Raw genomic sequence first — 17,691 nt, forward strand, 5'->3', positions numbered from 1 at the left:
TGCGGAACATTTCTTTAGGTGAAGTAATGAATTTCTAACGAAAATAATGTCTATTTCTTACATTATCGAGTACTTACTGTTGTTCGTTATTTCCCACAAACCATCCACGGGTAGCCCCAAAAACCATTGACGTTAGCCCAAAAATTCACGATAGCCCCACGAACCATCACGGGAACGAGGTATACCTACTAGGTTAGGTTAGGCCTGTAAGATTAGGTTCCATTAGCACTCCTTTCGTTCAATTTAGCATATACGGACATCGGCTTGTAGCAGCAGCAATAGCGTGTTGGAAATAGATTGGAACGACTTGAGATGACCGGACCCCTCTCCGATTTTCTTCATATTTGGCATACTCACTAATTGAGGCCTCCTAATCACGAATCTGAAGTTAAAATTTGTCGGAAACGTCTAGAAATTGCAAAATAAGCGAAAATAAGGCGTTAGTTTTCGGAATGGAAAGTGTCGATTTTCGCGAATTTTTTTGTTTCACAACCAAATATATATATTCCTGATACTACCACGACACCAAATGTTGCCTAACCTAACCACGCGCCAATGTTTCGTGGGGCTAGCGTCAATGCTTCGCAATTATTTCCAATTTCTAGATCCTGATACTACCACGACACCAAATTTTAACTGTTTGCCTAAGACGTTAGTTTTCGGAATGGAAACTGTTGATTTTCGCGAATTTTCTTTCACAACCAAATATATATATTCCTGATACTACCACGACACCAAATTTTAACTATGTTTGCCTAACCACGTGCCAATGGTTCGTGGGGCTAGCACCAATGGTTTGCAATTTCTAGACGTGACCGACAAATTTTAACCTCAGATTCGTGATTAGGAGGCCTCAATTAGTGAGTGTGTCAAATATAAAGAAAATCGGAGAGTGGTCCGGTCATCTCAAGTCATACCCAATTTTGTTAATTTTCAGTATACTAACTAATTTTGGCCTCCTAATCACGAATCTGTTGTAAAAAGCCGTAGGTTACGTCTGGAAATTTGAAAAAAAGCCGATTGATTTTTTTTTAATATAGGTGTATATGCGTAGTTTTACGAACGAAATGTTATAAGGTTAATGGTTCCGATTGGGTAAATTTCTTATCTCCGGAAAATGGCTGAAATTTGCTAGTTGATTTAATTTCAATATTCGTACTTACGTATTCTGCATTGAGAAACATCGTTGAAGGTGGCATTTCGCGTATTTCATGGAAATAAGCTCTATTTACGACATTTCGAGTAAGTTTTCTTCGTTTCTTTTTGCCTTCGGTAACATGCTAAATGGCGGTCGCAGTTTCACTACCGTAATCGGCATGCAGTGTTTCCACCCCACTCCACCCATTAATACCTACGTAGCCCCACAAACCATTGACACACGAACCATTCATACATAGCCCCACGAACCATTTCTGGTAAGGTTAGGTTGGGTCGGGTCCAGTTTAGTTTAGAATAGTTAAAAACTAGTTTAGAAAAAAAATGCGTAGCTGCACACACCATTCTCGCATAGCCCCACAAACCATTTGCGGAAACGTACCTTCTTCAGTTACAAAAACACGTGTTTGGAAACACTGACCATCATTGACCGTGATTACGTCATCACACACAGGCAACATCCGGCTGCAAGGGAATGGATGCAACAGCTTTCGTGCATCGGTCACACATTTATATCGAAAAATAGATCATTTACCGGCAAAATTCAATGAACAGTGCGAGAAAACACTTCCCCGAACTTCCACACCTATAAAGAAACTGCATTCGGTAAGTAATTTCTCCTGTAAATTTGAAGAAATCCGTTTTCCGTATATAAGAATTTTACCTCCGATTGGTTTATGATTTCTCCTAGCACAAAGACTAATTACGAACTAAATGTTATAATTATGCTTGCCTAACCTAACCTTCCGTGAATGATTTGTAGGCCAATGATCACTTTCAATAAGCAATTCCTAGTTTTGTAGCACGTAACCGACGAACAATGGTTCACCACTATCGAACATGCTATATGGAGAATTATTGCGGTAAATAACAACGATATTTTACAACTTCTACACGTAAATGTACAATTTTAACACGCGACCTCCACATCGTAGCTCCAGATATGTCACCAGGAGTGCATAAGAAGTGAGTATAAGAAGTAGGAAGTGAATTACAGACTTTCTCTATATTGATTTTTATCTAATTTTAAACTAAATCATGTGATAATGTATTTACCAGTCTTACATACCTTTTGCTCTGCGAAATATTTTATACGGTTTTAGACTTGCGAACGGTAAGAGTTAGATATAGTGAAAACACATTTCTTCAAATTTACAGGAGAAAAGACAGGAAAGTACTGACAGAATTGAGTTCCTGTGGACTTTTGGAAGCTGGGAATAGTGTTTTTTTTCATTCGTGCAACTTATTCGGCCGGTAAATGATGTAATTTTCAACATTCATGTATCTCCGTTGCACGATAGCTCGTGCCACCATTACCATCGACTATGTGAATCAAATGTTCCATGCGTTCGATTATGTAACCCCCTGTCAGTGTAGCAACCACGCGGTAGTTTTACAAGATGACGTGTGAGCGTTTTTTTTTTTAAATTTAATTGTCTTTGTTTGCCTAACCTAACTGAACCTAACCTAACCTTCTGTGAATAGTTTGTGGATCAATTTTCGCTTAAAAACCTTTTGTGAATAGTTTGTGCAGCATTTATCGGTTCATAAGTTTGGAAACACTGCATATCAGCTGACGATAGACAACATGAGTCAAGATTTGCCCGCTGACCAATAAATATCTGTAATGTTAAAAATTACTCTTTTTTCAGTGAAAAAGAACATGGTAAATATGCGATAACGCCCGGACACCTTTCACTCATTTATTTCCTTAATTTTACCAATGGTACTTAACTATTTTGCCTTGTGGAACATTCTTTAAGGTGAAGATATGCTTTTTTCCATAAAATAGTGTCAACTTTTCATATTACGATTGATTATTTGTCTTACTTGTTCCGCTTCTGTAATATACAATATGGCGTGCACTCGTAATGGATCATCGTGCGTCATGACGTGCCAGCTTGTGTTTTGTCGATTTTCAGTGCGTAAGCAGTGTTTCAAACCTTCATGATGGAAAATTACGTACTATTTCGATTTTTTTTTCATGTCTACCTCCACAAACCGTGCACGTTAGCCCCAAAAACCATCCATGGGTAGCCCCACAAACCATTGATGTTAGCCCCAAAATTCATCCATGGGTAGCCCCACAAACCATTGACGTTAGCCCCAAAATCCATCCATGGGTAGCCCCACAAACCATTGACGTTAGCCCCACAAACCATTCACACAAGGTTAGGTTAGGTTCTATTAGCACTCATTTCACCCCTAAATTCATCGAAAAAAGAAGGCACATAGTTAAAAATAGAAATTTTCGTAAAAAGGAGGCACGTTTGGAAACACTGCAGAGATCGCGTGACTTTCAACGCTCTCGCCATCTGCACGCACACAATGGAAACAATGGCATAATGTGGCAGGCAATGCCAATTTCTTACGTAAAAAGTGATTAATTCTTGTTCGGCAGCATTAAACTACGAAGTTTTTACTTTCCGTGAAAGAAAATACCTCCAAGAACGTCCAGAATGCTAAGAAACTCATTTCAGTAAGTACTTTCTCCTGTAAATTTGAAGAAATCCATCCGGGCGATATCGCATATTTACCAAAAACATAATCCCAAGTTGAAAAATGTTCCGCTATGCATATAAGCTAAGTACAAATGTAAATAATTCGGAAATAAACGAGTTATATGTGTTTTCACTATATCTAACTAGTACCTTGCGAACTCTAATTCAATTCCTGACAATGTTTAAACAGTTCTGTTTTTCACAACTTATGTTCCTCAATTTCTCCACTTAACTAGATTTTTGTTTTCATAATTGTATCAGTTCAAAGATCAGTTAAGAAAATTGTGTTATACTCTTTTCATGACTAGAGTACTTTTAACTCGTATGATTATTCATGTAATTTGTGTGTGCCTTGTTATTAAGTATGTATTTCTTCCCAATAACTTATATACCATTTGGCTTGAATGAACCCATATCTCAAAACTTTAATATGTTATGGGTACATTTGAAGCTTTCGAAGAAACTCTTAAATTGACCCTTACATCATTACATTATTTTTTTGATATGTCATTTTCTTAGATGCTTTTATCCATTAAGAAATCTAAAACTGATGCATTCAGTCATAAGCATGAGTACTGTATATAAATTATTTGGATTAATTTTTTTCTTACATTAACGTTAATTTCTAGTTCTGTGTACGCCTGCAAGAGTTTATGAAAGATATGTGTTTTATCCATACATTGTAGAAGTTGATCTTCACAGATTTGTTGTAAATAAACTTCATTGTAATGGTTTGTGCGTGAAGGGACAAAAGTAGAGTTTTTAACCAAGCAGTGGATGAAGGAAAGTTATTTTGTTATGTGTATGATAAGCTGTTTTTTTTCCCAGCAGGAGGGTACATGTGACTGAAACAGACATGCGGCATAATGACTGGCATAAACTTGCACGATTGATAAATTTATATTGTGGAAAACATATAATAGTACTTCGAAGCATGTGCATAGGGTATTTCCTAAGCTACAATACCAAACTATGGAACAAAGTTCACACCCATCACATTTCTAGTGCAATATGTCAGAATTTACGAGTTTTATTTACCATGCCCCTGTGTTTCACATGATTGAAACAGATGTGATACAATCATCTGCGTAAATTTACAGTTTATCTATACAGAAGCGGTGTCTGAAACTCAGTGGCATTACAGTTTTTTCATTTGGTGCAAGCAAAGCCTCAGTATATCCTCAATCTTCACAAGCGAACTTACTTGGAACTTTAACAATAATTAATTCAAAGCCTTGCAAGTTAAGACAATTTACATTATTATTATTATTAATAATAAAGCGCCTCTATATGTGTGTTTTTGTACAGTGCACATTGGTTTGGATACAACTTTAAACTGTAGATCCAGGCCCATTAGTCTAACTGAGCATAAAGTTGTGCTCATTGTCCTGAAAAGTAATGTGAAATTTTGCACTCTTAGGAACACTAAATCTTTTATTCATTTAAATTCACTATGGAATGCCTCTTCTCCCCCAAATACTTTCCCCACTCCATACTCTAAAGATAGCTTCTCAATTCTACTTCTGAAACGGACAAAAAGGAACATATGACTTTATTCGAGCTAAGAAACTAGAGAGCTTTGCTTAACGTTATAAATTTATTATATTACTGAAGTACAGTGAATGTTTTGCATTTCAGTTTTTGAGGAATCTTTTGATTCCAGAATGTATAATTGGTGTAACAAGAAGAGGAGCATTGATCATGTCATCAGATTCCAAAGTGTGCAGTGAGCATCCGCAGGCGAAGCGGCTGAGGCCCAGCGAGCTTCCAGTATATGAAGCTGGGGGACAGTCAACGTGAGTACATACATACATACACATGTACATATAGGTGCATTAAGACCATTGTCCAAATTAAATTTCCACGTGATGATTTTTTATGAGTTGTACAGGAGTTAGACGTTCAGAAAAAGCAATCTTTATTTTAGAGATGTGCAAAATGTTAATTTGTGAGGAATTGTGGAAAGTAGATTGTGCAAGTGCTTTTATAACTCTTGGCTGTCCTAAGCATTCTTTTAACTTGGCTCTCTATGTCCCCACTAAAAAAAAGATTTTTTTTACATGGTTTATGAAGCTTGTGTTGTTTGTGAACATGTTCTGTGGTTTTTAGCTTGCGGAGGGTTGCTATTGTGTTAACTTAGTAGCAGCTCAGTTCGAAGGCTTCCACAACTGAATATAGCACTCAACTCGACGATCCAAGAGAACATCCGATGGGATGTTACCTGTATACACAAAATATTTATTACAAAAGTTAATGAATTTACAATAAATATTAATTATTTTACATTCAAATATATTATAAAATAAAGTAAATCAAACATGAAGGACTGAAAAGTTATGCAATAAAAAACAAGTGAAACTATTGTTAAATTTATTGGTGTTTATAACTTTACATTGTTATGTTTAGGAGTCTTTGGTAGCAATTTTCGACATTTTTGTTAGGTGCAGAGTGCTAAGTTTGATTGTGTTATCACACTTGTTTTTTCACAATTTTTTTACTTACAAGCACCATACTTTCAGATCAAATTCCTCTGTTATTTGTGGTTTCCGTGCCCTAGAACATATTGTATATTACATAAATCATCAAAATCTATTAATTAAGAAATAAGTCTCTAGGTCGATGACCCTGGTAATGTTGTCTACATGTTCAGCATATATCGGTAGGTGTGGAAATACTCAAAGCAAACAAGCCTATCAATCCTAACCTACTTCTAATACCTTTAACTGTAACACCACAAGCATGCAGAAATGTAGTTTTAGTGGTCAAGCACTAAACCTTACCCGCTGATCTCCTAACATAAGCATATAGAAGTGGGATGGAAATGTCGTCGCAGAATACACAATAAGAAATCAGATCTGCTCAGTATGTGTTTTAATTTGATTCATGTAAAAAATGCATGTATATCATAATGGGTGATGGTGACTCTCCGTACCTCTGCGAGAAACTTGAAGATTTTTAGTGGATTGTAAAGATTATTATTCATAGGAACATTTCTTGTTGTTTTTAGCATGTGGAGATGCATTGTAAGCAAATAATTAGCGATTTTATGAGGTATGATTTATGATGTCACGCAACGAGGAATGCTTAAATTGTTAGCTTTGGGTTCTCTTAGAATGAATATCATTGAAGTGAAGGTCGCGAGTGAAAAGTGTGCTACCAAACATGTTGTCATGTTGTTCTACGATATTTCAAATTTACGATTTCTTCCATAGAGAGCCTGCGTGTACATTCGTGAGCTGCCAAGAATAAGAAGTGTGTAAAGTATAGCGATGTTATTTTTAAAAAAATATGCTTTTTTGTTCATGGTGATGGTAATTACGCGTTATCCTTCAATATCCACTGTTGATTTCTTGTGTGTATGATGAAAATTTCTTCAAATAAGTGGCGAAAGTCGTCCGGGATGCGAAGAAATTGGACGTGCCGTGGTCACATTTCGAGAATAAATATCTCGCTTATTTGTGGTTTCCGCATGTTAAAATCACTTTCAAGCACCTTAAAACATCGAAATGTGCAGATTGGAAAAACAAAATGGAATTTTCGAGGTGTTACGATCGGGCACCAGCCCCTCATAATGATATCAGAAATATACAATCAGAACATTAGTAAATTTCCTGCTTAGACTTGGTACCAAATTGAAGCACTTGCTTTCTATTTCTGTCAGTTACCATTCTAAGCAATTAGCAGTGGCGTATTCTCCTGCGTTATCTGGTTTACCACTGGCAAATCAACTTTTTCATGTAGGCCTACATAGAAATTGCCACAAAGTTTGAAGTTTTTTACTTCTGTTTTTGTTTTACTTGCATGCCTGCATTCGTGTTTTATTTCAATTATATCTAACTAATATATAATAAATATACACCATTAATAAGAATTGATTTGGTAAACCAGGTCAAATTTTAAGAATATACCACTGGCACTTTACTCCATACTATTTCATTTGAGAATGGCTGGTATGTGTGCCATTCATGCTTAATAATGTTGATCAGTCCTGTTTTCATGCTTTGGAAAGTGCTTATGGAAATTTTCACCATTAGAAGAAAGAATGCGACTAATTACGTAAAAAAAATAGAAACAGAAGCACAACAGAACCAGTGCCACTTAGAAAATTTTGAATGGTGTATCAACATTAGTTTCACATGACTGTTTTCTGTTTTTAGTTTGTGGAGGTATATTACAGTGAAGTAATGAGGGGTGTTGTGTGGTACTGCTTTTCCATGCTGGATATATTTGGACGAGTGTTTCTTTTGATACGTTGTTGTCAAATTCCAACACTTCCGCAACAGAACACCTCATAGGAACTTTTTTTTTTTGCCTGCGTATGCAGGCTTTAGGATTTTACAATACACATGTGCTTGTCGCACCCACATACAATCCCTAATGTTACCAAGTCTCACTGAAGAACCATCTGGGCAGAGAAAATTTGGAACTTAGATTTAAATTCTATTTGTTATGAAAAATGGGGGAGAGTGATATGTTTATTATTCATTTTATCTGAGTAGATTATTTTGCAAAAAAGAGAATGATGCAGTCATCAATTGAAATTAAACATACATCCAAGGATTGCGACAAATCGAACCAAAGTAAAAAACTGATTCCGATGTACTTTCAGTCTTCCTGAACCTGAACTAAAATGGCAGAGCCAAGTTTCACTCTCGCGTAAGTGAGCATGGAGTTTTTGTTCAATTTCGGTTCGGACTGGATTTGGCTTCTACATAATTTCAGTTTCGGTACCCCGAACTGGTTTACTGCGAGACACTGAATTGAAATTTTTGAGAGGAAGATTCAGTTCAGGAGTACCGAAATATTTAGGTTCAGGTTATAGTTTCAGTTTTCGTGTAATTAAACACAGCACATTTAGTTCGGGTTTGATCGATGTGGAATGGAATGCAAACCAGTTCAAGAAATCAGTTTTCCTGCGTGATGAGGTTGACCGTTTTCATACCTCCCCCACACAATCGCTGTTTTGTTTCGTGATCTGTTGCTTGTAGGTTACTGACGTCAGTGCTATCGGCTAGCGGATTGGTGTTGTGTTGCTTGCAAGAGGGGAAAGTGGAGGAAACTGCAGTGGAATGTCTGACAATCGTAAGCAAGGTTCGCTGTGTGGCAATGTGTATTACACCCCGTCATAATCTCTCATCCGCACAGGCAAATCATCGCATTTTCAATCAGATCCAGTGCTGCCAATTGTATTCAAATTATGGTATACCAACTCTCTCTACTGTATTCATTTTTAAACTTACGTGTGCTGTTCCGTTTTTCTGTCATAACAAGAAGACCTTTAATAAACTGTGTTCTCTTGCGTAGATATATCCATATTGTGCGTGCCTGTGAGCTGTGCCATATGAGAATTCAAAGATTAGAAAAAAATAAAACGAATGAAGAAATCATTTCGAACCACTCTCGGTTAATCATAATTACAAAATGTCCAGAATTATTGCAAACAAAATTCAAGAATAAAAACTCCTTATCGTTAGTTCCATGTATCAAAAATCCCAGTAAACGGCACAAGTATTATTTTGGGTTTATGCCGCTTTAACTGGCATGGGAGGCTTGTAGTAGAAATAATTTAAATGAAGGAAATCATACTGAGTTTTCATTTAAACTCGTTGAAGAAGAGAATGGAGGAGTACAGAAAAAATAATTACAAAAAATATATGTAAAACAAAACCAAGTATTTCATTTCTGCATGTAATTGTAGTTAACATTGATCAATTGTTCATTCATCTAAGTATAAATTTCAATTTCACTTTTCCTGTTCACGTTTGAGTTTTTGTTAAAAGTCCACTTTATCCAATGTTAGGCTAATCGGGACTGGACCTACAGTTTTAAGTGGAATCGTAACCACTGTGCCTCGATCGGTTATCAAATCCGTGACCTCTTGATTACAAGGTTGCGACCTTACCACTTCGCTATGGGGCATAGCATGCATATTTCGGCTTTCTACTTTTCAAGTAAGTTAGTCATAACCACCATACCATTTTACTTTTTTTAACATTTCAAAATTTGGCCAGATTTCTGATAGCTAAGAAGTGCACCGTTTCCAGTTTACTGGATTCAGAAAGTTAAACATATACACTGTATTTGTCTTTTTTCCAAATTGTTCCAATTTTCTTAAAACCACAGTATGATAAGTATCCAGCATATCCATTTCCAGGTTTCTGCTTGAAAAATTAAAATGTTAAATATGGCAACCCAGTATTTCTGTATTTTTAGCTTTGCTATTTTGTTGCTTTTGTGTCCGTTGCGAAGTTGATATCGCAGCCTGCTACGATGTTAGGGGCCCCGGGTTCAAATCCTGGTTTGGGTATGGATATTCTTTGTAAGTGTTCCTTCATCATATCATTATGAATCCTCATCGTCGCAATTAGCCAAAAGTGGCAGAAAAGCGACACAAAATAACATGATATATCATTTAAAATGTTCAAAAATCAACTGTCCCCAACGGCTCAGTGGTAGCGTCGTCGCCTTGCACAAATAAGGGGTACTGGGTTCGATTCCCGGTGGAGGCACATAGTGGTTCGGATCCCACTTTAAGCTGTAGGTCCAGTCCCAATTAGCCTTACTGTGCATAAAGTGGACTTAAAAGAACAAATCAATTTTGTCACCTCTCTCTATCATCTGTGAGAAAATAATCAAAGAGGTTGCTCACCATGGTTTCCTTCCAGACAGCTCTTGCTTGACCAATCTTATTGGTATTACTTTCACATGCTACTCAGTCTATCTCAAACAATTCCCAGCTTGACGTTATATGTTTGGACATTTCAAAACCCTTCGATAAAATTAACCATAATCTCCTTCATAAATTACAATCCAGATTTCACATCCATGGCAAACTTCTATCTTTGCTAAAAGACTATCTGCATGCACGAGAGCAGCATGTTATCCTCTGGCTCTTCTTCCAGCTTTCTACCTGTCCTATCTGGTGTCCCCCAGGGGAGTGTCTTAGGCCCACTTTTATTCTTTCTTTACATGGATGATCTGCCCGACAGACTGTCTTCTCTTCCCATAAATGTACTTCTCTTTGCCGATGACTGTAAACTCTTGAAAGAAATTTAATCTGAACGCAATTCTCTAATTGTACAACAAACTGTTACAGAACTACTTTTGTGGTGTCACCAGTGGAAACTTGAATTGAATCCTCAGAAATGCTTCTGCCTCACCTTTTCCATAAAAAGGAACAAAGTGCTCTCTTTTTATACTCTTGAAAATAGTCCCATCAAAAAGGTTTCCTCTCAAAAAAATCTTGGTGTTATCATCAACAAAAAACTAAACTTCAATGACCACATTACATATACTACTAAACGAGCCATGCGTCTCCTTCACATTCTGTATAGGTTCCCTGAAATCCAAAACCAATCAGCCATTAGCATATTTTTCAAATCCTTTATCTCTCTCATTCTTGAATACTACTCTCCCATCTGGACTATGGCTTCTAAAACTGATCTTTCCAGGCTTGATTCTATCCTCAGCTTTATCCTCACCATTGCTCGCCATAGAATACCTTCTCTCAGACACCTCCATAGAACAGATATTATGTCTATTTTGAACATCCAGTCACCACACACTCGTCATGAACTAGCATACATGAAATTTTTGCATAAAATCATTAATGGCAAAATTAAAACTGAATTACTTGTCAACCAATTTCATCTACGAGTACCCGCACGGCCAACCCGCAACGTAAAGCTCTTTCACATTCCCGCTACAAGGCTCTCTCTCCTACAGCGGCCTCTTTACTATAGGCTCCCCCACTTATATAATAACCTGCCTTTAAATACCGATATTTTCTTGTCAGAACAGTTTCCGACAATCGCTAACAATGTACAAATAATTATTTTTTTCGTCTGCCATCTTGTATTGTCTTGTTTTGTTGTTGTTGTTTTTTTTTCTTGTTGCTACAGTTTCAGTATAAAATGGTCTTTCAGTACTGTATCTGAAACTTTAAGTAAATTAAAATAAATATATAATCCTAAATTTCATTTAATAACTGCACTTATTACGCAAAATAAACATTCACATTGTAATAGAACATGTCTGTAGTTATCAGAGTATTAGGTTTGTTCTTGTGTAAAGGAGTCCATTTTTGCTTCTCAGATATTTACAATCGAATTAATCAATTTTCTGTGCCTTGCATAACTCTCTGGATAATTCAGACTTCGGAATGTGTCATGTAGTGGTTTGGACTCCATTTTAGGTCCACTCCCAATTAACCTATTTGTGCATAAAGTGGACTTAAAAAAACTCAAATGTATTGTTCCATATAGTCCCGGGTTTGTATCCTGGCTTGGACATGGGTGGTATTTGTTAATGTACCTTCATCTATTTAATTGTATCATCACTCATCCTCATCTTCGTGATTAGCCAAAAGTGACATATATTTCCATAGTTATGTTTCACAGAATATGGTTATTTGTTTCATGGCTAGGATACTACGGTAATTAGTGTTTTATAGAATTAAATTCAGTTTGCTTTACATGTTAATTGAAGTATTGCAATTATATTCATGGATAAATGCGTAATTGTGTATGTTGTTTAAATATACTTTGAAAAAAAAAACTAAATTAAATTAATATTCTTTGTTGCCATAGTATTTGAACTATCTTTGCAATACTTGAATGCATCCATTTCAAGTATATTTTTGTACTTATAAAATATTATTTTTTTTCAGCTCCAGTTCATCGTCTGAACAAGAACCAGGTGGCTTGGAGACCGCTGTGAACAGTGTTCGGAAGGAAATGTGGGTGTACCTGGATAAGTCAAAGTGCTACAAAAAGAAGGTTGTGGATGTTGTTGCAGATCAGGAGAAACAATTTGGTGGTATGTTTGTTTTATATTTTTTGTAGCAATATTCGAGGTGTGCAAATTAATATGTAAGCTGAAGTGGTCTTGGCGATGATTACTACATGAGCAGTTTTTTGTATGGTTTTTCTCATTAGCCTATGCAGAATGCTGGTGAGACGTTTTGTTGAGGTAATTCTGTTGATGACACATTGCTTGTTACCATCACTGAAGTTCTATCTCAATACAATAGGGATGGACCGATATGGAATTTTGACTAATACCGATAAAGTACCGATATAAAATCTACCAATACTGATAATCGATATTCTGGAAGAACCAAACTTATTACATTGCGCAAAAATCTGCATATTTAGACATTTCCTTAAAAGAAAAGTACAGAATTGAATTATATGTTTGTATCCACAAAAACTGTAACAAAGTAATACAATATTGCACTAAATTGTAAGATATTTATGGATATATCAGATCACTAATTTTACTAATAAACTGGTATAAGTATATATGATTCGATACCGATAGAGTACCAGTTAATCTGTCCCGTCACTAATACAATTAGAACATGCATGAATGCTGTACTTATGATGAATGCTCTTTTTAAGGTATGTTTTTTTATGCTGAGGATTCCCCAAGCAGAGCAAGGGTATGTTCAGTACGGTGCTTGGTTCTCTCTCTGAACCCTATTTTTCTCAGCCGTAAAACAAGCTCTTGTCTCCTTGAACACCACCGTGAACATTCCCTTGATCAATTGTCTTGGGACAATCTCTAAACCGATCATCCTCCGAGGGCCTCCCTGATGGTATAGGGGGGGGGGGGGGGGTGCAAAGAGTGACCTTGAAAGCACCTAAAAAGTTAACCTCACTTCTCCATAGTGCACCCCAGCAACTGCAGTGTTGCAGACCAATGAGGCTCTGGCACTGGGGCCCTACAGTCAATATAATACTCTGTAGAGCTGTGTTTTGTCCTTATATGTGATGATCACCCCTTTACAGCCTCAGCTTTTAGCCTGGGTAAGGAGTTTTTAATCCACACAGACACGTTTTGATTTTGTTTATTGTAAGGGCTGGTCCCCGTAAATGTGGTGGGTTCAATTAGTCTGAGTGCTGAGGCACCCTAATTTTTTTTCAATCAATTTGAAATGTTGGAGGTACATTGCAGAGTGGTTTGGACTGCACACTACACTTGGAGTCAACCTTACCTGACAGTGACGACGTAACAGCATTGCAAATTTGCAGCATTCATACTTTCACTGTTTGCACTCAGAAGAAAGAAATAAGGGAATGAAATTCAATGGATTAAGATACAGTGGAAGAAAATTCAACATGTCACAATCCTAGGATTCTTGCAAAATTAACTAAAATGAGGGCGATATAATAAACTGTATGAAAATGATTTGGAATAGGATAATGAATATGGAATGGCAATGCACCTTCTAACGGCAAGTTCACGAGACTTAAGCACAAAAATATAGTTCCTTACTTGAAGCACGTTACAGCACATACAGAGCGTAGAAATGTATTACAGATATTAGATACTGAAAAACCTGTTGAAATGAAGAGTATTCGGTACAATTGTTTTGCTGCAAGTCAAAGCTAAAAAAATTATGTGTGGGTTTGTTGACCCGAATCTCGGAGCTGATTGCAGGTCGAAGTGAGGTAGGATGAGTCTATATTTGTCTGCTGGTTGTTACGCATCCTCACCAAGAGAGATCCGAACAGGTGTTTCGCATGCATGTTGTTTTATATCACATTGTAAAGGGATAAACTTTGCGAAAAAAAATGTGTTGAACATGTTCATATTTACGACGTACTTGTGATGAAACTGTGAGTTCAAATGTCACAAACAGGTTTTGGGGCAATGGAAAGAACGAAATTCCAGCAGTGGACAAAGTGGGTGCCGCAGTTGATTTGCCTACCATAAGCACATCAACAGCATGTTTTGCATGATGTGGGTTTTGTATTTAAGATAACGAAGCGTTCGTAGATGACACTGTTGCTTGTCCCCACCAATATCTGCGTGCAATAAAGTGGTACGCTGTAAAAAGAAAACAGCTTATTACATGGACGAGATTTGAGTTAATGCTGGCCATTCTGTAAACAAAACTTGGGAGGCACAACAGTTGTTTAACATCGGCATGCTTTCCTTCATGGTCTGAGTTCAGCCTTGGTGAAAAAAAAGGAAGGCTTATTGTTGTGCATATGGGAAGCGAAGATGGTTTGGTGGAAGGTGATTGTTTGTTGTTTCATTTGAGAAAAGGCATTGGGAAATAGACGGAAAGCATTTTGAGGTGTGGTTCACTGATATTCTACCCAAACCACAACCAAATAATGTAATTGTCATGGATAATGCTCCATATCATTCTGTTCGCATTAAAAATGTACCGAATAATGCTGCGAGAAAAAATTACAGTTAAGAGGGTCTTTCGTAGAAGGTTGGAAAAAACAAGGTATACTTTATATCAGTACTTTGTTTATTACATGTATTCAAAACATTAAAGTTCATAGTTTCTTGGTTCATACTTATACATATATTTTAACGTTGTAATTTGTTTATATTTTCATGTTCATATTTTGTTATCGCATAGTGTTGTCATTTTCTCCACATGGAGATGAGCAGTAAGCAAGAAGACTGTGAGCTTTCTCTGCGGACTCTGAGATGCAAATGTGACGGACAGAATTGTCATGCCTGACGCAGAGTGATACACTAGTTTCATATCAAGCTGTAGTACGGTCCCAGCCAATGTCACTGTCAAGATAGCTTGCACCCAAGTGTAGTCCCGATTAGCCTGAGTGTAAGGTGGACTTATACTTTTGACAAATGTTATGATCGGCCTCGAAGCAAGCAACAAGTAGATCTTTTGATTTTGTTACAGCTTGTTATGTGACACATTGACACTAGCAAGCATTTTATGGTGCTTGTCTTGCGATGTCACTACATTACAGGCCACACTGTGCAGTCTAAACATGGCTTTATTTACACTGATGTAAGACAATTCATTTTGTCTTGGATTTAATTTTATGAGTTCTTGTATTTTGTGTATTTGGACTGCAGTCAGCATGGGTGGTAATGCCTGGGAAGATTATTCAGTGTTGGCAGAGACTCCTGTCTAGTAGTCTAAGCAGACCAACATGCTTTGATGGCATGGACCAGAGTACGAAAACAGAAGGCAAATTGAAATGACATTACTGCAGAAAAGGCATTTTCTATCCTCCCAGGCATTACCACCCATGTTGATTCCATTCAAAACACTTTCTCTGTCATAGGACTACCTACATAATACCACGTACTAGAGATGGACCGATATGAAATATTGGACGATAGTGATCAAGTTCCGATATAAAATGTATTGATACCGATAACCAGTGTTCTACTGATCCAATATAAAATTCCAATTGGCTCATTGAGATCCTTAATAAATGTCTGTTACCAGGTGAACCAAGCTTTTGCAATGCAAAAGAAGCTGCCTATTTATGCATTAATTTTAAAAGAAAATGCAGAAAGGCTGTATATGCTTATATTGTAAAAATTATAACAAAATGGCACAATATTGCACTAAATTGTAAGATATTTTTAAATATATCGCATCAGTAAAATTATTGGTAATTTTACCAATAAAACAATAGACTCGTACACCCATATTGGCTCATACAGGTAGAGTACCAATTAATCTGTCCCATCTTTACAACATATCAATACACAACCCTGAGGATGGTGACAGAACAAGTCTTTGAAATGTTGGTACATATAGAAAGCCAGGTACAGTCCAAACCATTCATCATGAATCAGCAACCCCTGATCACTTAAAAGGAATATTTTTAGTTTTATTTTCAGTTTGTAGGTCATATTAGTGCTTAAGTGTTCACAAAATGACCACCATTTTAACATAGGCAGTTGGAAGTGATGTTAAGAGAATATGGGCAATTCGAACTCCATATTCTAAATTTCTTGCTACTGTGTAGCCAAATGATTAATGCTCTCGCTTTTGATGCAAGTGGTTGTGCGTTCAATTCCTGGTGGAAGCCTCCAAAATATCAGCGTTGACTCGGCATTGTGAGGACATTTGGGGAGCTGCTTGAAAATAAGTAGTAGCTGATTCTGGTCTCAAAAGCCAGAAAAGGGTGGTAGTGGGGCTCAATGTGCTGACCATACATCACCCAATGGTGATGGCCCGTAGAGGGCTGTTGCACCATGTAGTTTAATTTAGGGCCTCCCTGACGGTGTAGTGGTAACATTGTTGCCTATAATGAAGAGGTCCCAGGTTTGAAACCAGGTGGATTGCACAGCAGTCCCAATTGTGTGTATTTGAACATAAAGTAAACTAAACAAAAACGCCATCTTTCCTGGTCCATCGTAGTTAGAGTATGTGCTACTACTTACTAACACAATCCACTTTTTCTCTTTCAGTTGTACCACTATAATTTCTGTTTTCCTGATTGCATCCATGTTTATGCTTTTCTGTGTTCTTCCAGTAAAAAAAACGCCTTCCCGGACCTCTCATACGGATGATTGACGATGGGTAACATCTGTACCATCATCCTTTGCCCTGTTTCCTAGAGCTGTGACTGCTCACACAGTTAAAACTTGCTTGCTTTTCTAATCATCACAAACCAGTGCTTAAATTAAAACTGGTAAAAGAAATGCATTCTTCTTTTCTTGTAATTTTTGTCTTAAAGCATTTTCTCCAAGTTAGGGTTATCTTTGAATAATTGTCTTTGTATGTGGAGGTATCTATTAGGGGAAGGAAGTTGTTTAACCACAGCAAGGCTAAGAAATAAATAATGACATGCACATTGCACAGTTTTTGCATTTTTCTTATTTTACGTAGCTTTCCTGATTTTCAGCTAATCGCAATAATGAGGGTGAATGGTGATTAGATGAATTTGCTGAAAGAAAACTCTCAGAAGAATGCTCAAAGTGGGAAACTTCAAAGCAAGAATGAGAGTTGCACTTTCGTTATGCTCGGCTACCGATGGGGCATAATGATATCTGTTGGATGTTTCTCCATTCTCCCCATGTATTTTATGAACATTTTGTTTTGTTTTAAAAGCACACCACAATTATTCATTAAATATTGTAATTTGGAGGAAAGAAAGTATGCTAGAAATTCCTGTGTTACCTAGTGGTTGTTCCCTGAATAAAACCTTTGTTAATGCCTCCAATGTCTTTTAGAATTTTATCGTGCTATGAATGTAAAATTTAAACACATTCGGTCTTAGAATGTAAAATGTTCTGCAAC

At 36.8% G+C, this 17,691-nt stretch overlaps 1 protein-coding gene across 3 annotated transcripts in view; it reads left to right on the forward strand.

Moving 5' to 3' along the window:
• The window catches only part of LOC145994001 (MICOS complex subunit Mic27-like), a 75,043-nt gene that overhangs the window by 15,717 nt on the left and 41,635 nt on the right, over positions 1–17,691 (forward strand). For 2 of the 3 annotated variants that reach the window (XM_083130048.1, XM_083130046.1), the window contains exons 2-3: positions 5,295–5,452; positions 12,325–12,473. In XM_083130048.1, coding sequence (XP_082986174.1) covers positions 5,295–5,452; positions 12,325–12,473 — 307 coding nt within the window. The remainder of the gene's footprint in view (positions 1–5,294; positions 5,453–12,324; positions 12,474–17,691) is intronic. The other variant, XM_083130049.1, reaches the window with a different exon arrangement.

This window comes from Lepisma saccharinum, chromosome 10 (assembly GCF_977018435.1).
Source record: "Lepisma saccharinum chromosome 10, izLepSacc3.1, whole genome shotgun sequence".
Taxonomy (NCBI): Eukaryota; Metazoa; Arthropoda; class Insecta; order Zygentoma; family Lepismatidae; genus Lepisma; species Lepisma saccharinum.